Source organism: Athene noctua, chromosome Z (genome assembly GCF_965140245.1).
Source record: "Athene noctua chromosome Z, bAthNoc1.hap1.1, whole genome shotgun sequence".
NCBI classification, from domain to species: domain Eukaryota; kingdom Metazoa; phylum Chordata; class Aves; order Strigiformes; family Strigidae; genus Athene; species Athene noctua.
The window spans coordinates 27,576,870-27,603,398 of record NC_134077.1 but is presented as its reverse complement, the minus strand read 5'-3'; the positions used below and the strand labels follow the sequence as shown (position 1 = coordinate 27,603,398).

The 26,529-nt window shown below is 41.6% G+C and overlaps 1 protein-coding gene across 3 annotated transcripts in view; it reads left to right on the top strand.

The window, feature by feature from the left end:
* The window catches only part of IQGAP2 (IQ motif containing GTPase activating protein 2), a 132,515-nt gene that overhangs the window by 21,531 nt on the left and 84,455 nt on the right, over positions 1-26,529 (top strand). For all 3 annotated transcript variants that reach the window (XM_074931423.1, XM_074931421.1, XM_074931420.1), the window contains exon 2: positions 150-249. In XM_074931423.1, coding sequence (XP_074787524.1) covers positions 150-249 — 100 coding nt within the window. The remainder of the gene's footprint in view (positions 1-149; positions 250-26,529) is intronic.

Below are 26,529 nucleotides of genomic sequence, written 5' to 3'. Positions count from 1 at the left end.
TGCACCATGCTGTAAAAGGCCTCTTTTGAGGAAGAGGGATGGCTATTTTAATTTCTCTTGCACTGTAACTTGCCTAGGTTGTCAGTAAAATTTCTCTAAGGATCACTTCTAACGTGTGTAACTTGATACGTTTTCCTTTTTTTTTGCAGCCATTGTGGATGATGAAAGGCTTTCAGCAGAGGAAATGGATGAAAGGAGGCGGCAGAACATTGCTTATGAGTATCTGTGCCACTTAGAAGAAGCAAAAAGGTAAGTAAATGAAAACACACTTATACCTGGTCTTTAAGTACAGAAGTTCAGTCCTGTTGTGTTATTGAGCATTGTAACTTTTAATTCAACTTCTTTAATTACTTGGATTAATTTAATATTGGAATTTTATAGCATTCAGTATGAGAAACTAACGCCCAATGTGAAAAGTTTAATTCAAATAAGGATTTAGAAGTAATCAAGACAATCTCAGAGTTACTGTGTGGCCATCTTCAATGAAAGTAGAGACTGGGTACAAAAACCTGAGGCTGTGGTTTTGTGAGAAGCTGAGTCAGAGGCTTATGTGACTAACTGGAGAAAGTCTTTTGTTCCTGGCTGCGTGGTTGTGTTCCCTTCTTGGCGCTACCACTTGTGACTCACGTTGCTAAGGTGGAAGAAAATCACCTGGGCTCTTACTGGGTTAACAATACATATCATCTCAGTGTTTCAGTGGTAAGTGCAGGCAGAGCAATTAGATAAAGTGGACTCTGTTCTTCCCATAGTTCCTCTAGCCCCATTGGTCAAGAGTAGTCATCTCCTGAAGTGACAGCCTGTGACAAAGCACTCATCTGCAAATGCACAGGGATTTCATGACCTTTGTGCAAATGTACTGTGTTATGTATGCTTCATTCTCAAAACAAATATTCAACAATTTTCATAATTACTGAGCAAGAAAACATGGTGCAATATCCTTGTGCTTTTGGAGGAGCTTGAAGTGCTGCTATTATCATATGTAAAAGCGCATTTTACATTCTGTCTGGTCAGAATTTTTCAAAGATGCCTGTTGTGCTCAATTTATTGCCCTGGGCAACATCGGTAAGTGCCTGCCTTCTGCTCTGCATTTATTGATCATGGTGGTTTTAGTCCAGAACTTTAGTTGGATGACTTTTGTAAGAATTTTGTAAGAATTTCTGCAAAGAAAAGGAAAGCTGAACTGTAGTGATTAGTAGTGCAAGCCATGACAAACCATAGGCTCTTTTGGAATGAAGTAACCCAGAGTACTTCAGTCAGGAACCAACTGGAAAACAGTGCCCTGGGCTTTGTTTCTGAACCATTCCCCTTGTCATCACTGCATGGCACTGACAACTATTTAGCAGTCTCAGGGCAGCTGACTGCTGGTGATTTTGTCCTAGGGGCATTGTTATAAAAATCAGCCATTCTTACTTCCTATTCACTACCCTGTCCCATCTGCTCTAGCAAACATTGCCTGCTTTGCTCTTTCTTCCTCTTTCCACTGCAGAGTGGTTCCCCATTCACATATTTAAGATGGCAAGTGTCTGATGGTCCCCAAGAGGACTGTTCTGCTCCACACAGTCCTGTTGCCTCCATTGTGCAGTTGCAAGAGATTGCCCTTGGTCAGCTGAGTCAACTCACTGTGCTGGCAGGAAATTTGTAGCTCTTTTGCTGAGTTAGTTTTCTAGTGGTTTAGTGAGCTGACTGGTGTTATCAAGGGGTCAGAGGAGAATCAGTGCTGGCAAGAAGGGAACGGGTGTGCCGCCGCACACTTGAGAGAGGGGAGGGAACAAGTCTTCCCCTCACTTACTGAGAGCTAGATCATCTCCACAATCTCAGGAAAGTTTAGTGAGTCTGGCATTGATTTTAGTCAAGGTTTGTCCTTGGTTTGTTGCAATTCACCTACCTGCTGGTTTCTGGCAAGATAGGAATACCAGTAGTCTCCAAATCCATTCTTTTCTATTACTATTATTACTAATTTATGTCCCTGTCTTTCTTTACCCTCCCAGACCTACCTGTCACTTTTAAATTAGTTCTAGAGTTCATTTAAAGCATCTCCCTTGATATTTCACAAGGAAATTTGACATTTTTACAATTCGTGATTTAAATTAGCATATACCATGAGTAACCCCTTCCTCTTCCTTGTATTTATTTTCATAAGGGTTCATGCTGTTAGCAGTTTTCTAAAAGAAACACTCCTTTAGCTCTGACAGCAGGTGATGGGACTCTGCAGCCAGAACAGTTACTCTCATGCTGTTACGTACCTTAAAGCATTTCTGGATCTCCATTTGGGAAATTGGAATTTATAGGTAATGTTTGTGGCCAATGCTTGCTACTGCATGAAGTAGGGATGTATGCTGTGTTGTAAGGAGTCTTGTGCTTCCCCTGCCAAGGGACTGGGTTGTCATGAGTGGAGCTGATGTGGCAGCCTGATGCTGCTGGATGTCCTTCTCCTGGGCCTCAGCATACTGGCTCCTGTACTCATTAAGGAGGAGAGGGTGGTGATGGTGGCGGTAGTGAAGGCTCTGGAAGTGCTCTTAGTGGACAGAGCTGCTATGGGGGAGAAGAGGGCAAAGGAAATTCTCCCTTCACAGAGAACTGTTGGGGTGATTCAGTTGCACCATGAAACTTTGCCCTGAGATGGACTCTTACTAATGCGAAAACAACCTGACAATGAACACTTACAAAAAAATCTATAGAAACAAGCAGAAATGCCTATGTCTCATGGTTGTGTAGTCCCTAGCCCTGTTTCCTCAGAAAGCTAGTTATGCCATCTGGGAGGGACAGGCTGGCAGCAGGGGCAGGCTGGGTGGCAAAGGTGTGTGTTGGTGTTTTCCCCAGCCCTGAGCTGGTGAAACAGCAGCATAAGAAAATGCTGTATCTCTTCTCACTGCACAATTACTGCCCTCTCTGTGTACTTGATTAGGGGTGAAACATTTACCGTTACAGTCTGCCATGTACTCAAACAGTCATAGCATTTCTTTTGTCACAAGAGCCTGAACAAAACTGGGGACTCTGGTAAGTGAGATAGCAGCCTCAGAGGGAACAATGGGGTTGTAATTCAAACTGGAGCAAAATGAGACCAACACAGTGTTGGAAGGCTTGGGTGTAGGGCGCAGGCTACTTTGACAGCACAAAATGGGAAGACTGCCCTTCAGCAGTGCTAGGGGTGCAGTTTTGCAGGAGATGCCAGCTGGTGGATTGGCTTTTGCTACTGCTAAATGGAGGCATCCCAGCTGGGCAGTAGCCCTTGCTCCCCAATGCTGGAGCAGTCCCTGTGGGATGCACAGGGCTGTCCCCAGCTGTGTGCTTGTGGCAGTGGGGCTAGGTTGGAGAAGGCAGGATGGTGCCTTTGGACCCAGGCACAGCAGCCACTTCTGAAACTGCTTGGATCTGCAGCTGCTGCCTGCCTGCTCTCAGCGGTGCCCTCCTGGGCAAAAGCTGGAAGTAGGAACTGCCTCTCTGACATATTTGATTTCTGTTCATAGTTGCAAGTTTTTTTAGCTTCTATAAAACCTGAATACACTTGGAGGATTTTTTTTTTTTATTCAGAATACTATGAATAGCAATGATAAATAGACTGAAATGTGTAAAGCAGGGTGAATTTTTCCATTCATCTGGCAGCTGCTGAAATGACAGCAAATAATGTTTCATCTAATCAGGAGTGTGCAAACACAATGTATTTTGGCCCATATTGAAGAGTAATAAATACTAAAATAAGCAATAAATGGCAAAAAATCCGGGTTAGAGTATGGCTGGCACAGTACTATGTCAGGAATTATGTTTTTGTCTCACCATATTTGTAATCAAAATATTATTTTATAGCAGCTCTGCATTTTGAAATGCCAGAGTTAAACAGGTGAAGAATGTGTGTTTTCAGCTGCTTTTCAGACCACTGTTTGCATACTTACTTCCTGCAACCCAGCTTTAATAAAAACTAAGTTTAACATGAAATAAGAATCCTGTCACTGGTAGCTGATGCTTCTGCAAATACTTTCTATGCTAGGCACAGTATCTGTTATATATATACAGCATAGGAAATTGTTTTTTAAGCACAATGGACAGGCTTGTATTATCTGCAGAGGTCAGTAATGTTTGAAGAGGGTGTTATATTTGATGTTGGAGAAAAACATTTTGTTCTGTTAAATTGCTGATCCCTTTCTACCCGGAATTTGCACATCTGTTGAATCAAGTTTTTGGTTGCTCACATATGTAATTTGAGTTATTACTTTTGTCTTTAAGGGAAGTTCATTGCATATTAAAAAAAAAAAAAAAAAAAAGGTAGAGAAAAAGGGATAGTATCCAGTATGCTTGGACTCCTGAGAAGAATAAAATTTAAAAAAAAAAATAGGAGTAGGGATTTTTTCACTTCAAACAATGTAGCCATGGGTGCCTCTAACAGAATCTCTCCAGATGTAGCAACAAAACATTTCCAGTATTGCTTGGGAAATTCTTCTGTTAAATAATAAAGGCTTAAGATGGGCATAAGCAGCTGTGACAGAAGCCCTAATGCTTTATTGGATTAGATTATTTTAATAGATAAAATTTACCACAACATCTTCCTGTCTAAAAATTATCTCTTTAATCCAGAACATCAGGTTCTGCCTCAAGTTTGGCTTTTGTTTTTTCTTGTCCCTTTGCAATTACTGCACAGATCTGAAGGGTTTTAAACCATGACTGAAGCTTTGGCATATAATACAAATCAAGTTTACAGTAAATCTGTTGTGGCTGGCTAGGGTTATAATCATTCATAATTAAGCAGACACTATTTCTCTCAGTTTCTTGGAAATTATACCTTTGTATGCTAAGCTTGAATGTGAACTATGGGAGGCCTCATTTTGCTAACTGTGTCCCTCTCTGCATGAAATAGAATATATTTTGCTGCAATTTCATAACCAGAACTGCCAGCATTTGTCTTACGACTTTTTACTTTTATTCAGCTGTTCAGTAGGACAGGAACTTGTCAAACACTGAAGCTTTAGGTTCAATTTTAGGACAATGACAGTGAAGGAAAACTGTGCGGCAAATTGTTTTGGAGAAGAAATACATATACTCTGTCTTTTCCAATTTCTTTACTAGAAAATAAAATAATCTATTTTGGGATCCAAACCCTGCCTCCTCCGTTGTATTGTTTTTTTATTAAATTGGTTTGCAGTGGTTGGTTGTGGTATTGGTCACTGAAGAAATCACAGTTGGAAGCTGCTGTTAAGAAATGTACTTGCAGTTTGTACTTAAAAGGTTGAACCCTGAATTGTCTTCAGTTGTTAGCTTTGCAGTACCATAGCACCACTGAAAGCTCAAGGCATTCCAGTTGTCAGGACTGTGGTACCATGGAGGGCTGTTTTGGACCCCACCCCATTCCTAGCAGGATACTGAGGTCTTATGAAGGCTTGGTACTACAAGTGAATTCTGCCAGGTTTCATGCTGCTGCTTCTCCATGAGCAAAGTTGTGGCAATTGTGTGGCCTTCGCAGCTCATGAGTGAATTAATGCTACTCAAATGTTCTATTTTAGGTCCACTTCTTTCAGACTACAGGAAATCTTTAAAGCTCTGTGCCTAGAGTTAAATGCATAAAATTGTAATATAGCTGTACTAGCTGACTATAAGCAGAAAATGTTAAGGTATTTCTTGGTAACCTGTTCTGTATGGGCTTTTAAAAATCAGACAACATTCTTCTGGGACTGGTAGTGTACTGACACATTGTAGATTATGAACTTTGGTTCATCTCCCTGCTCTGTCTGTTTTACGCCTAATAAAGCACCAGTGAACATGACTGGCAGCAGCTCTGTAAAGGCCAAATGTTTGAAATTAGGGTACTTTGAGATTAAATTCTTGAAAGAATGCTACTTAACCAGGATATGCTTGTCCCTGAAGTAGCTCTGTCCACACAGAGGGATTGATCAACAAGTATACTTGCTGTTTCATGTCTTGATCCTCAAGGGTACTTACCTAGCAGACAGATTGCCAGCTATTGAGTTCAACGGGTTTTTGTTCCAGACAGTTAGACAATTGTGCAGATATGTCAGAGTTTTCATATACAGGTGTCAGTGATATCAATCAAGCCAATAATTGCTTGTATAAGTGATATTTGCATATGAAAAGTCTTAATAGTAAAATCTAAAGGAGAGAAACCGTTGTGCTAGTTTCTGTACAGGATCCATTGACCTGCTCACTGGGATGTTGAGGTAATTTATACACTTGTTATGGGTCATTGCTCAGTGTGCATAGTTGTGGAATAATGCTACTGAGTAATGATGGATGTGACCTTTGTTTTTTGGAAACTAAACCATATGGCACTCATTCCATAGCATGCACTGAAGCTAACAATACAGTCACTTCAGAGCTGGTTCTCTTTCCTGAAATTTTCCACCTTTCTTTTAGGCACTTCCCTCTTTTTTTAGTAGAAGAGCACAAATTTGAAGCTGTTCATGCTCTGATGTATAGCACTCAAAAAGCTTTGTTATGTGGTCGTGTGTCTGTTTGCTTCGGACTGGTGGAGGAAATTGCAAGGTCTGATGGAATCTGTTTTTTAACAGCTCCCTTGTAGGAGTGTACTTTTCACATGCTGAGATCCTCCTTCCCAACTGCCATGTCCTGGAGAACTGTTGATCTTTGGAAGAAGTGTTTATTCAGGCTCTTGCAGAAACTGCTGTGGGGAGATATGAATGGCTCTTCATAGATTAGAAGAGGTGAGGCAGCAGCTTCACTTGGTGACCTCTATAGTACTGTTTTGTGTAGACCACTGCTGCTGGTGAAGAGCCCACAGGTATGTGTTGGTGGGATCTCACTGTACAGGAAACAAATTGAGCGTCCACAAGAAACATGCTTCTAGAGCAGGAGGCTTTTCCTATAGCTTTGTGGATGTTAGAAATTCAGGTCCCTATGACTTGCTTAGCTACTGCTTTGGGAATGGAGATCCTAAAATTGCTCCAGTAATTGCTGAAATTTGTAAAAGAACCAATTTGGCTCTGCACCTCCTGTCCTGGATTGGAAAAACAAAGCAGGGAGTAGAGAGGTCAGTGCTCACTGAACGTGTAGGTGTGACTTTGCACCTGGCTTTTGCCTTCTAACCACTGCAGGCAAGCACTTCATGGGATAAGGCAGCTACTGAGAGATATAAGTCTGGGTTCCCATAAAAATCACTTTTGGTGCAAATCTCAGCAAATCCTGACTGGAGAAGGAACACTGGTGGTTTGTATCTCTTATCTTTAGGTATGGAGTAATGCTAGAAGATGCTTTGGCTGTTGATGTTTCTCACTACAGACCATATCAACCCTGTGTTAGTAGATACAGCTATTGTAAAACTCAGTGTTACCCACCATGGGGTGAGTGGCATCTATCTGTGAGGGACTTGGTTGCTGACAGTTAAGACTTTGGAAGATGCTTTTTAAAACAACACATGCTCAGACTTATAACCAAGCTGGTTGAGCAGTGGGATTGTGTGGCTCTGTGTGTATACTTTATGATGCTCTTAATTGTTGTTGGTCTCAGTGTTTCCCATACTTTAAGAAAGATGACTTTCTCCTTACTTGCATTTAAATTCATGGATCTATTAAGAGGTGGGGTATAGAGTTGCGAAGAGTATGTATGCATGTTGCAGGAACTCGGATATTTGTAAAACCACCTCTTCTTGTTCTGCAGCCACTGTCATTTGAAGTTTGATAGTGTGACAGCCTCCCATAATTAGTTTTGCTATTTTTGTTGATAGATGTAAAGATAGGCATGTGCAGGCCTCCGTGGGACAAAATAAAACCCTCAAATTCTTTCAACCTCACTTTAGGTAGGGAGGGCTATAAAAACGGCTCTCAGTACTTCACTGTTTGGTTGTTTTCCAGCTGCCCATGTTTCTTCCAGTTGCTTATGCACTTTCTGTATTGTACAGAGAGATTTCAGGGTAACCTCTTCAATCCCAGATTTAACACGGACAGGGAAAAAGGTTCTTTAAGCTAAGCCATTCTTTGGAAAAATTTAAGTGATATAACTGTTTTTCAGCTAAGTTCAGGAACTGAGATGCATTCTTGAATTAATACAACTTAAACTAAATCAGTTGCATGTGCAAAAGAATGTTTTCTTTAAAACCCAAGCAAAGATTACTTCTTGCCAAGGTTTTTATTTTGCAGTTTCAAATTGTACAAGGTGGTCAGAGGACCTCTTAGATACCAGTGCATACATAGGTGAGAAAACAATCCATGAAGCTATCTGTATCTGTTTGTAAAAAGAGAGAAATTGTAGCTCAAAATACACTATGGACAATTATAAGGATATCTGTTCAAAATTAACTTTGTGTTAGCTGCAAAATAGAGGTGAGATAGTGGTTGTCTGTTTCTGCAGTGGCAGCAGGATGTGATCTTGAACACTTAACGTATTTCAAAGTTTCTACTGTGTGCTAGCATCATTCTTGACAACTAAGGCCTGAAATTGCTTTCAGAAGTAAAGGCAGAGCTGTGAATGGGTTTTGAGCCTGGCAAATTTGTGTCTGGGGGAAGGACTGTGAATGAATCCTCTCCAGTGAATGAATGGAGCTGCTCTTGAGTTTGAAATACTAGGAAGGATTTTAGGTGGCTTCCAGTGACTATAAATGCTAGGCAGGTTCTGGTTTGGAAGCAGACACCTCCACTAGATGCAACAGCTTGAAGGGGAGAGAATTTTGTGGGCTGTTTTTATTCAAGTTGAATTGAGAAGTTTGACAAGTGAGTTGTTATTGTGACACTGAGTATAGATTTATTCTGGCAGGATGATGGTTAACTGCATGCATAATTTTCCAGCCACCCAGATGATAAATACCTAGCCTGCCCTGGGATAAAAGCTCATAGATTTGCAATTGTAAAGATATACTATAAATGCCTTCAGTGCAGAAGTATACTACTTGCCCTACTTGCTTTGCCAGACAGCAGAGATGAGAGCCTGGATTCTAATTCTGGCTCTTATTTCTCCCACCTGGGTTGTTAAAGCTTTAGGGTTATTGGTGATGCATTCACCCTGCAAGGGAAGTGATAAAGTTAATTTGATAACTTGAGCTCTTCTGCCTCTATAGCACATTAACTATTTGTTAAACTTTGTTACCATCACAGTGAATGGGAACACTATAAAATTTGGTCCAGTAAGTAAGAGTGCAACAAAAACTCTTGTAATGAACGAAATTGCCTTAAACCAATGCTTTTCATTACCCTTATCATTCCACTCCCTAATAGTTTGCTTGTTGTAGGGACAAAGGCAGAATTCGTACATGAAGGCAATAAAAGCCGCAGTGCTTCCTGTAGCCAGGCACCCCTTACTGCACAGGAATTGCCCTGCTATGATGTAGTTCTGTTAAGAGCACTGACATGTTTGTTTCCCAATGCAGGGAATAGGGAGAAGCAGTGGGAGCCAGGAGAGAAAGGAGAATGGTTTGCTGGAGTTGGACAAAAAAAAAAAAAGTACCACAGACTGGAGTCCTAAAAGTGGGAGGAATTTGTAGAGGGCCACTGAATGCATTGTATGGACCCTTGCTGCTGCTCCTGGGCTGTCACTGGGCTGTCCTGTCACTGGTCTCACAGAAAGCATCAGAGCATGAAATGCATCATAAGCCATGCTCTGTGGCAGGAGTGTCTTTACAGGCTGCTCTAAGATGGGTAAATAGCATGATTTACATCAAACATCTATCTACGTGTTGTGCCAAACCTCTCTTTCTCTGTTAAAAAACATAGCAATAAAATAATGCAGCATTGGTAGACATTAAAAGCTGGAACACATTTCCTGACAGCTTCCAAGCTGCAGATTGCATCACCTCCCTTGCCTGTGGTGCAAGCAAAGCACAGCACACTTTACTCAAGCGTGTCTATGTTTATGTGATGTACAGACTTGGTCATGTAGGATTTGCTTTGCAGCATGTTTGGGGGAGTGCCAGCCCTTGGTCTCAGCTGCACTCCCTTTGCTGGAACAGAGTTCAGTGGGATTCGTGACTGAAGTCAGGTTTTAGGGCTTCCCGTTTTTCTGATGAACATCTACAGAATAGGGAAGAGTCAACTTGATACACCCTTTAACTCTTGAAGTGCACTTTCTTTAAGTACTTTCAAAAACAGAAATCAAAGCTCTTCATTTTACGTTGAATGTGAGATGTTGGTAGAGGGGGAAAAAGGGGGGATTTTGTTTTATAAAGTATTGGTGGCACTGAAAGAGCTCTATGTTTGCAGGGGGGGTTTTTTATTATTTTTAATAGCACACTTCTATAGTATTTTCATATCTCCTGTTCATATCCCCTTCTCCTTGTATTTTTCCCCAAGAGCATTGATCTAACCTTGTGATTAGCTTAATACTGGGATGGCTACTCTCTTTTTGGGGAGAGTTTATACTTTAGTTGAAGTCTTGGTAAATGCAAGAGTAAAGTACTGAATGGTATTGGCATATTTCTGTGTTCAGTTTAGAAAGTTGGTAGATACTTTTTAAATATTCCTGCTGTTTTCTGTCCCCACAGAGAGAGAACTTCATCTGTTGTTGCAAAATAAATATACTTCTATTGTGATTCACAGAATCATCTCAGTTGAAAAAGACCCTGAAGATCATCCAGTCCAATTCAACATTTTCTCCAGTTCCTCAGGTCAAAGTAGTATCCCATATTATTTTCCTTAGTGAGAAGTAACAGGGAGAACATACTTTAAAATGGATTTTATTCCAGAAGGTGTTACTTACTTGGGTTTATGCACCCTTACTATGTTCAGGAGAAACTAGAAGTACAGAGATACTTCTTGATATTCTTTTAGCATCTTGCATTCCTTTTAAGAACTGTTTATTGTCTGAGAACACTGTAAGAAAGATGGTGTCTGCTTGAGTTTTCAGTGCCTGAAACTGGCAGGGACTAACTCATTTGCTGTAGTGGTTACTGACTGAGATTGCAATGGTATTTTCAATGTCAACAGTAATTACTTTGCTTCTTAGGTAAACATGTTCAACAGCATTTTCAGACCTTTTTTAAGACGGCTAACAAAACATTGGACTTGTACATTGTAGTGTGGAAAGTAAAAGACTAGGAAAATAGGGGTAAACTAGAGAATTTAACAAGATTGACCTTTAATAACCTGAGATGCCAAGGAAGAAGCAATATACTGTAGGTGCTGAATTGAGACCTCCTCTGAAATATATAAAGAGCTCCTGATGTACTAAGCATTCGCTGGGTCAGCAAAGTTGTTATTTGTATTTGCTCTGCTTTTTGAAATTGAGGCCAAATTCTGTGTGTTGGCAGAAGATTGTGTTTGATGCAGCTTTGGTTTGGATTCTCCTTTAGTGCAGAAAGAAATGGATCTGTCTATCTCTAAGAACTTTTCCTTTCTCATGGCATGTCATTAGATTTCAAAATACAGACTTGAATTCTGTTGCTTCACAGGCTTCCTAAAAAATTGATACCTACAGTACAGTGCAGAATTTTCATCACTCCCTTAATTTCGAGCAAGTTCAAAGATGAAACATGCATGCAATGCTTCTGACTTACACTGATGTCAAGATCCGCGTGTTGCAAAAGAAGCCAGTTCTCAGCAGGGAGTTCGCAGGGCTCTTTGGTTATTTTGCTTCTGTGCTGTCTGTGAACTGGGTGTCACTGGAGAAATAGTATCTTCTGTGAAGATCCTGCATAGCTGGTACTTTGATAACATGATTAGATTAATAATTAATGCTGTGCTGTGTGGCCTTTCATGTGACCCATGATGTGAATAAGCAGGTGACTGTTATTAAAAATTGTCTCTGCACATACCAAAGGCTTATGTTTCATCAGCATCAGAAAAGGTTTAACAAGAAATTTGTAGCATGTTCTGATTTTTATCTGAGTCTTTAACTTTCTCTTGCTTACAGGAATGGCAGAGAGTAGGGCAGAGAGAAAGCATAAGGATCTCCTGGGAATTTTCAAAGAAGAGCAAGTTTTGTTTAACACTTCTGTTTCTCCTGGTTGCCCTTCAATTGATGAAAATGAAACGGGTATAAAAAATAGCTTTCTGGCCTTCCAGAAGACTTTAAGAACAGTATACTGGAATAGCCCCCCCCTTTTTTTTTTTTTTTTTAACCAAGAGTGTGACAGAATAAGATAAAACAAACAATTTCTGTAAATTAAATGGTATGACAGCTTCTTGTGCTTTTGGCAGACATGAAGGCACCAGAGGAATGATTTCCTCTTCTTGGCTTTAGGTGTCCCACTTCTTGGTTTCATTTAAGAGTCAGGTGAACAAAGTTCCTGACCTTTCTGTACTGGTCACTTTTTTAACCAGTTGTTTAGCTGGGACATGCAGCAGTATGACAGAGAAGGCACCTTGCAGGGGTGACATGGGTTTGCTCGAGCATCTGTAGCAGAGCAGTGGAAGTAGAAGAAGCTGCAGCTGGGGTTTTCCTCCTCCTGCTACGGAAGAGGAACATCTGCTCTTCTCAAGACTGACTGAGCAAGGATTTGGGAAAAGGATGCACAAATTTGTTAGCTGAACTGTGTGTCCAAATATTTAACATGAGGCATTCAGCTTGGAGTGCTGCTATTGAAATAAGTATGTATCTGGTGTAAAATGGCTGTCACCTTGAAGCATTGAATCCTTTCACATGGCTGCCTACTGGTAAAAATTCTGTCTGGGGAGCATTAGAGCATGCAAGTGAAACAAGAAAACTGCTTTGTTTAGAAGTACAGCTTTGATAATGTCTGATAAAGCACTTTCTAAAATAACAGTTGTTAGAGCTTTTGCACAATACAGCTTTCATCTACTTCTGACATTTAAATGCTGAAATACTACTGAGTCAGTGTTACAGAATGTTTTCGTGGTGACAATATTAGTCCAAAGAGAGTCTGATCAAGAAGCCAAAAAACTGGGTAACCTCAGGCATTTTTTCTCCTGCTGCATCATTTATTGGAAAGTTTCTCTCAAGGCATGCATTCAGAAATTGTGATGAAGTACCCTGACATAAAGTATGTCCTAGAAGTGGCTTAATGAGTTTGAAGTGCAATTCTGACTTGAATAGAAGTCATGTTTTAAAGGTCAAAATTGCTTGAGCCTTGTGATAAAAATGAGCCTTTGTTGTAATTCATTTCTGTTACCTATGCTAGTTTATAGAGCTACAAGTTAATTGTACATGTTTTCCTAGAGGTAAGACTTCTAACTACAATTTATTAATTGACGTAAACCTGTCAAGAGAGATTAAAGATTTATTTGATCTGCAGAAGTGTTTTTTAAACAGCTGCAAATAATAGGTGAAATAGCTTGAGTCCCATGGTGAATTTTCAAGATTGGAGACTGGAAGAATTGTGTTGAATTATAAATTTGGCATGCCTGCATATGAGAGTCCAAGATGCACTCCTGCCACTTTCCTGAGTGAAACTGTGTGTGGAACACTCAGTAGCTGCTTTGTAGTAAATCCAACCTGTTCTATCTCTTGCCCTGGAAAAGCACTGGGATACATGAGGGGATCTATAACTTTGTTCTTTTTGACTTCTTGGTGTATTCCATGGGTTTGACAGTTTTCTGTGATGTGAATGGTAAACAAACATGTACCCAAGTAGCTAAGAAACCCATTACAACTGTTAAAATGTGATCTCTTAGGCTTAACTGTTTACATGTTCATCTCTGTATCTGTCCTGTTAGAGTCAGCAAGAAGCTCTGTTCTTTTGGTGCTGAAGAATTACAGCTAGCAGGTCTTTACCCCAATCACGTGTGTTGGAGGGACTAAAACATTGTTAATGCAGACCTGCTGCTAGCTGCCGAAATTTTTCACAATCTCTTTTTCTGCCACTTATTTCCTTTCACTCCTGTTAGTTTTTTATATTAGAAAAGAGTTTCACTAACATGGTATTAAAACTGAAGGTGTAAATCTACAGATCAGGAGGGCAGAAGGTTCAGACTTTGACATAGTTACTGAATTGATTAAATCTACTTTTTAATAGGTAGTCACATTGATTGAGGTCTGCCTTTGTCATGCTTTTTCAGAGTACTTGAGAAAATACTGTGTTCTGGATACTGTCTGTCTGGCAGTCGTGTGTGCAACACTGAACTTTGTGTGACCTGAATAGATTAAGGGTGAATATAGTAAATATCCTGCCTCAGTATCTATAAAAGACATTACACAGTAAGTATGGCACTGCTGTAATGCACATGGCTTTCTGCTAGGCAAACTTCTAAACACAGTGTAGTGCAGGTGGTTTACTGCTGTAATTACGTGTGTCAAAGCTTGAGATGTGGAGAATGAAATAGCAGTATATGGATGTGCACTGTCTAAGTGAAAGATATTCAGATGTTCCCTCTGATGATACTGCAACCAAGCAACCACATGGTTTCATCAACAGTGAAGTGGGGAAGAGAAAAATGATGAGCTGTTCTGGGTGTGAGGCTTGATCAGGTGCTTCTGTTCCAACAGCTGGGGCTGAGGGCTGGGGACAGTGTCAGGGTTTGCTGTTCTCTAGCCACTGCTGATAAAGCCTGTCGTGTTTGAAGGAAGTTTTGTCTCACTGTTCATCTGCTTTAGCCTAAGATTATGTTCTGGAAAAATCAGCTGGGCAAAGTCATGAATGGTCTTTACAGCAGAAATTAGAGCAGGATGATGTCATATAAACCAAATTGCAAGCTTGAAGAGGAGGAAATAGACAAAGAGCAGAGGCAAACCTGTGGGCTGATGGTGTGTGGAGGTAGGGCTGGCCCACATGAAGCAGAGGAACTGTTCCAGCAAATTCTGCAAGACTCTCCCAAGAGCCTGTTCCAACAAGATCACAGGCAAGCAGACCAAGAAACTGGAAAAGCAGTGGAGGCGGCAGTGAGGACCTGAGGATGGCTTTTTGGATGAGGACAGAATCTTCTTCAGAGGATGAAAACAGATTATTCCTTCCCTGCCTTAAAAATGGCAGGTGAGAGTTGGATAGACAGGAGCACAAGGCTGCACTGCTGAGAAATGAACAGAAAGGATAGGTCTTTAGTCTGTTGAGACTTGTCATCTTACTCTACCTGGTCTGGTTGGAGCTGACTTAAAAGGGATGGATAAAGACTCAGAGGGTAACATAGTGTGCAGGGAGCTGGCAGCCTGGAGGACCATCAGGTGAAGCAGGCTTGCCCCATGGTGGGCTTCTTGTGGCTGCCAGAACATAGTTTTACTGGAACTCTCTTTCAGTGTAGCAGCTGGGGTGGGAATATTTTATGTAATGTTATGAACAGTGATATTAGTTTTGATCCTGATTCCTTCCCCCCCCCCCCCCCCCCCCCAGTTCTTTGTAATTTTTAGAAATTCTGAATTGGTACAGTTCAGACATTGCTTGTCCCTCAGAACAAGTGCAAATGAGTGCTCACTTCTGTAGGACTAAGAAGATTTTTGTTCTTCTCCATCCAAATGTTGAGCTATAAACTTTTCTCTAATCATGCTGTAAACAATGATTTGCATCTAATAAGAAACTGCTAAAGCACAGTGTGTTCCTTGTTCTTTTAAAGTAGCTTAGATATGCTTTAAATATCGACACATTTAATCTAGCTATGCGGTTGTTAGAGGAAAATAACTGTTTACTTGTCAGGGAATTTAGCTATAGAGAGGCAACAAGGTCTGCCTATCCTTGGCAGCGGGTCTCTATCTTGCATTTCCTGGGATGTGTAAAACCTGATAGTGACTGATCCCTAGATTAACCTCTGAACATGTCAGGTTAAACAGTTTCCATAACCAAAGTACCTGACAATCAAATGGTAATTTGCCATAGTAATTTTAACAGTTAAAAACAGTTAATATAATTAATGTAAATGTATTTTTGGCAAAGTTTTTTGAAGATATGTGTTATAGTAAAGGGGTTGAATAACCAAGAACACAAAGTGAACAAAACATGATATCTATCAAAATAGCACTTGAAAGATAGTGACTTATGCCATTTATAGAAGCACATAAAAAGCCATAAAACCATATTTAAAAAGCCATAAAACCAATTAAATAGTCCGGGAATGGGGAGAGATGACAAAACCTAAGGAGTCATCAAAATTTGGGATGAGGATCATTCTTGGGATAGAGTCTGCTTGGACAGTATTTTGTACTGTCCTGGTAAAATCTGACCCATCAATTGTCTAAAAAGAAAACTCAGCCAGACAGCCTCATGTGATAGACTCCCTGGGTCAGCTGTTCAAGATCACTTACTGCCTCCTGCTTAACTTTGAATAGGCTCCTGATTGTTATTTGTGGTCTCTGAGAAGTGAATGTGAAAGGTATGTTCCAATTCTTGTCCTGTGGTTTTTGTCTTCTCCTATTTTGACTTTGCATTACTGCCCATGTATCCTGTGCAAACTCAGGCAATGTTTCCTGAGTAAAACATGGGATTATACCAGTTATTCTGATTATACCAGTTATTCTTAACACTGAGAAGCAGAAATATAATCTGTGCAAGAATATTGAGCACTTCTTTATGCTGTTTCTATTTTTTCTATGCTTTCATTTTTCAAAGAAATACTAAAATCCAAGAGCTTTGTTTCTCACTTGGCTTTATTAACTGTTGCAGTTTTGCTCCCCTGTTAACAAAGCAAACTGAAAATCCTTGACTATTTGGGTAGTCTAAAATATATTTAACAAGCTGCTTGCTAGCCAATGACAAACATGAAAATAAAAGTGTGCTCAAAGACACATCTTTTTAAGAAGTAAACCTCATCATTGGGAAGGAAGATGGCTGTGGGTGTGAGATTCAACAGGGTCTTGTTCCCAACCCTAGATGAAGTCTAGCTAGTGTCTTTCTACTTTTTTTTGAGGGAAAAAATCTCCAACCAAAACCCCCAAAAATACAAACATCACGAAGTTTTCTAACCCTCATTCTGCCTTCTCATTTTGCTTTAAGAGGGGTTTTTCTTCTGGCTCCATTTCTACTATTCTCTTACAGCCAAACCCAGTTCTTCCCACTATGGCATCTTCCTCATCCTTTGCTTTTGGGGGGTTTAGAAACTTGCTGCTTTTTTTAACTGACAATTAGCCTCCCACCCTTTACTGGTGTTCCTTGCTTTGCCTTAAACAGGTATGAGTCTTTCTTTATCCTGAATGTCAGGAGCAAAAGTGTACAGGATCAGTACCATGTCACTGGTTTTATAAAGACAGTAGATGACTAAGGCACTGTAGCAGTCTGTATGCTCAAAAACTTGGTGATGCTTCTATGTTGCTTTCACATTTTAAGGTTTTTGCTGTAATGAGACACAGTAACTATATATTTTAATGAGATATTAAATTCTAGAAAAGTTCATTCCCCCAGGCCAAACTTCTTGTTTGAAAGGGATGGAGGTTTGCCAGTATGCGGAGCTTGAAAGGAGTCATTGTACAATATTTGTCCTTTTAAGTCATCCTACCCCATAACTGCATACTATCAACTCAAGAATACTTTTTTACATGAGAACAAGCATAGTGACATGGAAAACAGATCTGCATCTGTTGATTCTCATTTGATGTTCAGACTAGGGTTTAATAGGTGCAGAATTGGTTAGAATAAGTAATCTAGGCATTTGGTTTATTTATTGATAAGCATGTGTTTACACCTTGGTGTAGTCTGTTTGCACTGAGGTTTCTTTCTCATGCAAATCATGCTTGCTACCGCCTTAGCCTCCCTGGACTTATAGCTTTCCTCCTCTTTCAGGAACCCTAGCAGCTGTGATGCATCCTGGGAGAGAAACAGTTGTGATGCAGCCTAGGAGAGGTTTTCTTCTCCCGGGTCCAGCCGATGGGGCCTGGGGAGGGAAGCAGCTACCATGTCATGGCTTCAGCTCCTGCACCAATGCTCCTTGCTGGCTGATACTCTTTATCCCTGGAAAAGAGAATCGATTTGACTTCAGTGCAGCTGTTCATTATTTTGTGCTGGTCATGCTATTGCTTGTGGTGGTAGCAATATATTCTGGCAAGGGAAACCCTTGCTAAAATGAAGTACACTGCAAGCCATACGTAGTCCTTCTTACAATAGAGATGCAGGCTAGGTTCACTTCTGTTTGTGTAATTCTTATTTCCCTCATTCCTGTTGCAGGCAGCCTTGTTGAGGAGGAATAAGAGATCTGTTTCTAGTAACCTGGAATTTATGTTTAGCTAGGAAGTCATCCCGAAGTGGAAATCCAGAGTCAAATTATATCTGCTTTATGCTCTTTATTGCTCCAGTGCTCCTTTATATCTGTCCTGTGGATTATTAATCCCTGTGACACCTTTTGGCTCTACTGTGGAGAGCAGAAGAGATTACTGATTTTTCCAATTGTTAAGCTTGAAGGTAGAAAGAGGTTCAGCTAATGTTCTCCTCTGATCCTCAGAGGGTGGTTTAATGGTAACCAGATGTTAGTTATTGTTAATCTTCATCCCACAAGTTCCAGGCATTAAAACAATGATTGCCTTTTATCCTTGAATTTGGAAGTTATTGCACTTCACTTGGTATTTCTGTTTAGCACTTGATGTAGGAATGGTGAGAGATGCAATACAGTCAGTGTGCTGGGCAGTGAAAGAAAAAATAGTGCGGCCTGTGGGTTTTATTGCATCTAGAAATCAAATTAACATTCAACATTTCTAGGTTGTAGTTCCATCTGATTCTTCCCATGAGTGTACATATGCTGAAGTCCACATACCCATCACTGACTTGTTGATAGGACACTGTCGCAATTAAGTAGGAAGTTTGTAAATAAACCCCAGTATTCATGGCCTAACTATTCTTACTGATAAGTGTTGTATCAAATAATGTAAGGAGATGTTTGGTTTCTCTTTTACTGGGGAACTCTGGTACAGTGGAGATCAGTACTAGAAATCACAGCAGTGAGTTAAAGGCTGGTTATAATATGTGGAAAAGAAATAGTGAAACCTTATGAAAATAGTTTTCTGCTGGATGCCAAGGTTGTTCCCTAGGTACTAATCATTTGTTTAAGGTTATTGCTGCTTTTGTAAGGGTACTTGTGGAGATCTGGAGGAATTTCAGGAGTTGTAGTAGTCTATTCTGGATCAGAATGGATTAGACATAGTTGCTTTAGTTTGGTTCAGTAACCACACTTGGTTAGAGACACTTGCCAAACTCCTTTCTGTCCAAGATTAATTTCCTCTGATGAAATGGATATATTGGAGAAGACCTCTGTGTAATCACTTTTGAGTAGATGAAAATTTATCACGAAGGGCTTGTGTTGAGGCTTTGAAAGGAAGCAAAAAATCTCATCCATATTCTCCTTTTCAATCTTAAGTGATTCCAAAGCATCAGCTTTGGATTCTTAAGAAAATAATTCTTGTTGTTTTAAAATTATTCCCATCTAGAATGTAATTAAATACCACTTAGTTATTAAAAAAAAAAAAAGTTTAAATACAAGTGAAGCATAAAAAGATCAATGATGTATCTGGTGTGTTCAGTGTAGTGCTGAGCTGTTGGAAAACAGCATTTGCAGGTCTGTGCTTGTCACTTGAAGAGGTAGTGAAGGGACACACAGCCTTTCTGTACTTTTTCTCACAGTTAAAAGTGGATGGGTTACATACCTGTAGCATCTAACTTGCTGTGTCCAGATGGTCAACTTCAGTTGCTGTGTATGTGGTGCCACTTTTTTGTTAATAATCCAGATATGGCCATAAATCCCAGACTAAGAATTCAGGCCAAAAGTAAATTTACCTTGAGCTGCGCAACAACTTAGCTGGCTCTGGCTATTTGTGCCTTGAAAGTAATGTACTGTTTTGACTTACAGTACAGTAAACCATTTTCAGAAGATTATCAGTACTACTGTCCTCAGACTCATGGCAATGCCTAAGTTTGTAGAGGAGATGCTAATAGTAAGCATACATAGAATAAGTATTCGTATCAGGTAAAACTGACTTGTGAATATATCTCCTAACGAAACACACTGACATCTTCAACAAAGCAGGCATGTAAAGCTTCCTTAAGATGTTGGGGTAATGATCTATAAGTTGCTGACTAGACTGTATTTTCCACAGAGCTGAATTCTCATCAGTTTCACTAGCCAAAAAAAATGAGCAGCAGCTCAGCTCTTCTAAGGATAATTAGACTAGTCCCCCTTAGTCATACATACGTTCCATGTAAATGCACAGAAAATGTCTAGACACATTAATAAAAAAAAAAAGTATTGATTGAATTTCAGGCTGACATGGCTTTCAGTGCTGTGTCTTGGTGCCTTTGGAAGCAGCTGAATAACTTTGTGCCTTCAGTCCTTGGGAATGCTGCTTTTCTTGAGCACCATCTGCACACACCTGTGCGTTCCTGCAGTGCAACTGCTGGAATAAATGACTGTGCTCTCTAACAGCTGTTTGAATAGTGTCCAATATTGTTTGTGTGCAAAGAAGCCTCAACTGTTGTACCTTAAAAGTAGGGCTAATGGTACTCAGTACTGAAGCTAGTTACAAACCTGCTGCATTTCTTCCAGCTCTGGTTATGCCTCTATCCACAAGTTGTCCATGGGTCTTATGAGTCTATCCTCTGAAGTAGGTAGTTCAGATAAATTATATGGTTTTAAAAAAAAATGTTCTGTTCTCAGAAATTTAAGACTTAAAAGGTTTTGAGACGAATTAGTAAATGTGTTTGCACATCTTTGTTGAATGTGCTGGGGATCAAAGTATAGAGCTATGGAATCTGTTGTCCAGCCTGTGAAACTCTCACTCTAATTTATATTCTCTGGCATGCTTCTGATACTCAGGCTGGTTTTCATAATGAAATTGCACAGTAACACAAACATATCCCATTCGGAAAGCAAGCTCTTAGACACAGGACTGGAATTGTCTTATATTTGCTTTGAGGGTTCTGATGGTGTATGTACCTGCCTTGTCCTGATTGCAGGAGGAAACTGCATTGCATTGTAGTTACTCTCTAAAGTGTGCAATTAAGTTTCAGCTTTGGATACCAAGAGCCCAATACACTTAATCACGATAAGCCACTCTCAGACAAGAGTTTGTTAAGAGGAATATGAATTGCTCACATAAGCAGATGAGCACCTGGTCCTAAAAGTAACAATTTCAGATGTATTTAGACAGAAGAGCTTTTGTAAGTTTTTGGAGAGGATTTAACAAAGCAGACAACATATCTGGCTAGACTAGTCCAGTGGTTTGACTTGAGTACTGGCCTTTGAGCGTAAGCGTAAGCACTACATATGAAACTGTGCAATATTTTATTTTGGTTGACAAAACCCACAATGGTACTGCTGACTACCTTTTCTGGATGTCCAGATTTTCATCAGAAATACAATTATTTCCTCTTGTGGTTTTAACTTGCAAGTAGGTATGATAGATTTGAAGGATTAGACTTGACTCAGCCAGGTGGGCATTGATTACTGCTCCTTTACCAGTCAGCAAGCAACCTGTGGGGAAATCGGTCTTTATTCAAGGACCTGATCTGCCTAGTAAGAGCAGGAGTGGTTGCTGCACCTAGATTCAGTTAGCACAGCAATTAGATAAAGTCTTTCCACCAATCTTTTAAAAGCCATGCTCTCCTCTCATCTTCTACCACTTCACAGGTTTGAAGACCCATTTTTCCACCTTTCTGAGAAGTTAAGTTCTATTTGACTCTTGTAGCTCACTGTGTGTGAGTTGTGAGTAGTGTGTTGGGGGTGTAGCTACAAGCAGTGATCTTTTCCTTTAGAAAAGCAGATAGACAAAATCGGGGTTTGTTTTCTGTCTTAAATTACATTTTGAGTAATTTGATATAAAATATAGGAACTAGTAGAGCTTCCTGGCATTAAAATGATTAATGTTCAGAAATCTTCACTTACATTTTTGTAAAAAGGCAAACTGTACATTGATAAGTCTGTTCCACTCCTGCATGAAAACACACCATCATGGTTTAATGGAATAAATTTTTTCTAACATTCAAAAACAGCTTTAAAATCATCTAAACGTAGAACAGTTTAGCTCAAAGAGCCTTTCTTGTGACTATTTATTTAAAAGACATGTACTGCTAATATAGCATTCCACAAATGTAGCAAAAACCAAGAGGTGGAACTGAGAAGTTTTTTGGTAATTGAACATGATTTTAAAGTCAAAACATGATGAAGGCCTCTGCTTTCAGCAACTAAATGTAAAGTTGTGTTAGTAGCCGGTGGGGAATGTTGGGATGCTGGTCCTCCTTCAACCTGGCAGCTTTGCATTTGTACAGGGTGGTGCTGCAATTAATGTGACAGCTTAGCACATGCAAGTTCTCTTTTTATATGGGTCTAAAGGCACAGATAATGAAGCCTCTCCACTCATAGTCTGCTGTCAAAAGCACAGTTGCAACAGAGGGGAGAGCTTGAGACTGTCTGGATGATGTCTCTGTGACTGGTGTAGACTGATTCTAGGTAAGGTGTAGATGGGACAGGGCAGAGCCAGCTTAGCACCACCTTTGTTCCGTACCCTTCCACTGAGGACTTCTTGGCTCATGGAGGGGATCTACTACATGTGTCTGAATACTGATCTAGCTCTGTCTGGGAGAAATCAGTGAACTCCATAACTGCAGACCAAAATACTTCAGGATAGTGTCCTCTCTGCTTACTTTGAAAGAATATAGTGTGGCTTTGTCGTCCTCTTGACTACAGGTCAGAAAGGTGAAGTAGCAGATGACTTAAAAGAGAATGCACTATACAATACTGTAGCATGAGGGTGGCTTTTTAAAATGGTAATTGTGTTGGTTTGTTAATGTTGTGAAGAGCAGAACTATATGCAAAATGCATAAATTGGATATAAATCATCAAAATTATGGTTAATTTTAAACAGTCATTATCATTTGAGTGGAAAATATGCTAGGGCACATGGATAACAGAGGTGATTGATTGGTGACAGCCAACATAGCTTCACTAAAGGCAAATCAAGCCTGATTAATTTTAGTGGCCTTCTATTATGGGGTTACAGTGTTGGTGGGTAAGGGAAGAGCAACTCACACAATCTACCTGGACTTGTGCAAAGCTTTTGATACTGTCCTCCACAATATCCTTGTCTCTAAATTGGAGACATGGATTTGATGGATGGACCGTTCAGTGGATAAGGAATTGACTGTATGGTTGCATTCAAAGCTGTGGTCAGTGGCTCTGTGTCCAAGTGGAGAGAGCTTATGAGTGGCATTCCCTAGGGGCTGATGTTAGGACCAGCGCTGTTTAACATCTTTGTCAGAGACATGGACAGTGGGACTGAGTGCACCCTCTGCAAGTTTGTCAACTCCACCAAGCTGTGTGGTGCAGTTGACACTGGAGGGAACGGATACCACCCAGAGGGACCTGGACAGACTTGAGAGGTCAGTGTGAACTTCATGAAGTTCAACAAGGCCAAGTGCAAGGTCCTGCACATGGGTTGGGGCAATTCCATGCACAAATATAGTCTGGGTAAAGAGTGTATTGAGAACAGCTCTGTGGAGGATTTGGGGGTACTAGTGGATGAAAAGCTGACTATGAGCCAACAATGTGCACTTGCAGCACAGGAAGCCAACCATATCCTGGGCTGCATCAAGAGGAATGTGGCCAGCAGGTCAAGGGAGGCAATTCTGCCCATCTACTCTGTTCTCATAAGACACCAACTGGAGTACTGTGTCCAGTTCTGGGGCTCCCAACATGACACAGACCTGCTCGAGTGCATCCAGAGGAGAGCCACAAAGATAATCAGGGCAGGGCTGAAGCACCTTTCCTATGAGGACAGGCTGAGAGAAGTGGGATTGTTCAGCCTGGAGAAGAGAAGATTTCAGGGAGACTTTAGAGCAGCCTTCCAGCTCTTTAAGGGGGCCTACAGGAAAGATGGGTAGGGACACTTTATCAAGAAGTGTAGTGATAGGATGATGGGTAATGGTTGTAAACTGGAAGAGGGTAGATTTAGACTAGATATAAACAAGAAATTATTTACTGTGAAGCTGATGAGACACTGAAGCAGCTTGCCCAGAGAAGCTGTGGATGCCCCACCATGGAAGTCTTTAAGGTCGCTTCCAACACAAACCATTCTATGACCATAGGTAGCAACTTCTGGAAAAAGTCTGCAGTTTTGGTGTCACGTGAAGATGCAAGGGATGGAGACATGCAGCACAACAGAGATGAAAGGGATATGGGTGGATCAGTAACCATGGTAACACCTGTGAAAGGACAGGCTGGAATTTGGACCTCTAAATGTAAAAAAGTGCTGGAGACATGAGCCCATCTGAAATGCATGTATACCAATGCACACAGCATGGGTAACAAACAGGAGGAGCTTGAAGCCATGATGCAACAGGAAAATTATGATGTAGTGGCTCTCACAGAGACATGGTGGGATGTCTCCCATGACTGGAGTGCGCCAGTTGATGGCTACAAGCTCTTTAGGAGGGACAGACAATGAAGGAGAGGGGGTGGCGTGACACTGTATGTTAGGAACGGTTATGATTGCTTTGAACACAAGTATAGTGAAGGCAAGGCGGAGTGTCTTTGCATTAGAATCAGGGGGAAGGCCAACAGGGCAGATGTTGTAGTAGGAGTCTACTATCGGCCACCCAGCCAGGACAGAGAGGTGCTTGACATATTCTATAGACACTTCTGATAAATTACATGATCACTTGCCCTTGCTCTTGTGGGAGACTTTAACTTTGCAGACATCTGCTGGAAATACAACACAGCAGAGCGGGACCAGTCCCGGAGATTCCTGGAATGTGTGGGAGACAACATCCTGACACAGCTGGTGAGAGAACCAACCAGAGAAGGTGCCCTGCTGAATCTCCTCTCTGTGAACAGAGAAGGAGTGGTGGAGGATGTGGCAGTTGGAGGCCAACTAGGGCACAGCGATCATTGAGCTCTCTATTCTTAGAGAGGCCGGGAGAGGGAGAACAACTGACATCCTGGACTTCCAAAGGGCTACCTTTGACTTGTTTAGGAAACTGCTTGAAAGAATCCCTTGTGAGACAGTCCTGAAGGATATAGGGGCCCAGGAAGGCTGGGCTCTCTTTAAGAAGGAAGTGTTAATGGCTCAGGAGCAGGCAGTCCCCAGGTGCTCTAAGAGAAGCCGACACCAGAGAAGACCACCCTGGCTGAACAGGGAGCTTTGGCTGCAACTCAGGGAGAAAAGAAGAGTTTACAGCCTTTGGAAGAAGGGGCTAGCCACACAGTGATTACAAAGAGGCTGTGAGGCTTTGCAGGGTGGAAATCAGGAGGTCTAGACCCCAGCTAGATATTAATCTGGTTTCAGCAATCAAGGACAACAAGAAACGTTTCTGTAAGTACCTCAACATCAAAAGAGCGACCAGAGAGCACCTCAATCCCCTGCTAGACGCATGAGGAAACATGGTAACCAGTTTCCTTGTTACAAAGATGAGGAAAAGGCTGAGATGCTTAATGCCTTCTTTACCTCAGTCTTTAATAACAAGACTAGATGCACTGAGGGAATACAGCATCCTCAGTCAGAAGACAGAGACTGGGAGAATGACCCCTGCACAATCCAGGAGGAGACAGTCAGTGACGTGCTGCACCACATAGACATACACCAATCTATGGGACCAGATGGGAAACACCCGAGGGTGCTGAAGGAGCTGGCTGGGGTGCTCACCAACCTGCTTCCCATCACTTACCAGCAGTCCTGGCTGACCAGAGGGGAGATACTGACAGGTTGGAAATTGGCCAGTGTGACACCCTTATGTGAGAAGGATTATGGAAGAATGATCCAGGAAATTACAGGCCTGTCAGCTTGACTTTCATGCCCGGGAAGCTGATGGAGCAGCTCATCCTGGGTGCCATCACACAACACATGGGGGACAACCAGATGATCAGGCCCAGTCAGCATGGGTTTATGAAAGGCAGGTCCTGCCTGACAAACCTGATCTCCTTCTACGACAGGACGACCTGCTTATTGGATGAGGGAAAGGCTGTGGGTGTTGTCCACCTTGACTTTAGAAAGGCCTTTGACACCATTTGCCACAGCATTCTCCTGGTGAAACTGACTGCTCATGGCTTGGATGGGCACACGCTTTGCTGGGTAAAAAACTGTCTGGATGGCCGGGCCCAGAGCGTTGTGGTGAACGGAGTTAAATCCAGTTGGCGGCCGGTCACGAGTGGTGTCCCCCAGGGCTCGGTTTTGGGGCCACTCCTGTTTAACATCTTTATTGATGATCTAGATGAGGGGATCAAGTGCACCCTCAGTCAGTTTGCAGATGACAGCAGGTTGGGTGGAAGTGTTGATCTGCTCGAGGGTGGGGAGGCTCTGCAGAGAGACCTGGACAGGCTGGAGCCATGGGCTGAGGCCAACTGGAGGAGTTTCAATAAGGGCAAATGCCGGGGGCTGCCCTTGGGCCACAACAACCCCCAGCAGCGCTACAGGCTTGGGGAGGAGTGGCTGGAGAGCTGCCAGTCAGAGAGGGACCTGGGGGTGTTGATTGACAGCCGGCTGAACAGGAGCCAGCAGTGTGCCCAGGGGGCCAAGAAGGCCAGCGGCATCCTGGCTTGTGTCAGCAATAGCGTGGCCAGCAGGGACAGGGAAGGGATCTGACCCCTGTACTCGGCACTGGGGAGGCTGCACCTCGATGGCTGTGTTCAATTTTGGGCCCCTCACTACACAAAGGACATTGAATGACTCGAGCGTGTCCAGAGAAGGGCAACGAAGCTGGAGCAGGGTCTGGAGCACAGGTTGTAGGAGGAGCGGCTGAGGGAACTGGGGGTGTTTAGTCTGGAGAAGAGGAGGCTGAGGGGAGACCTCATC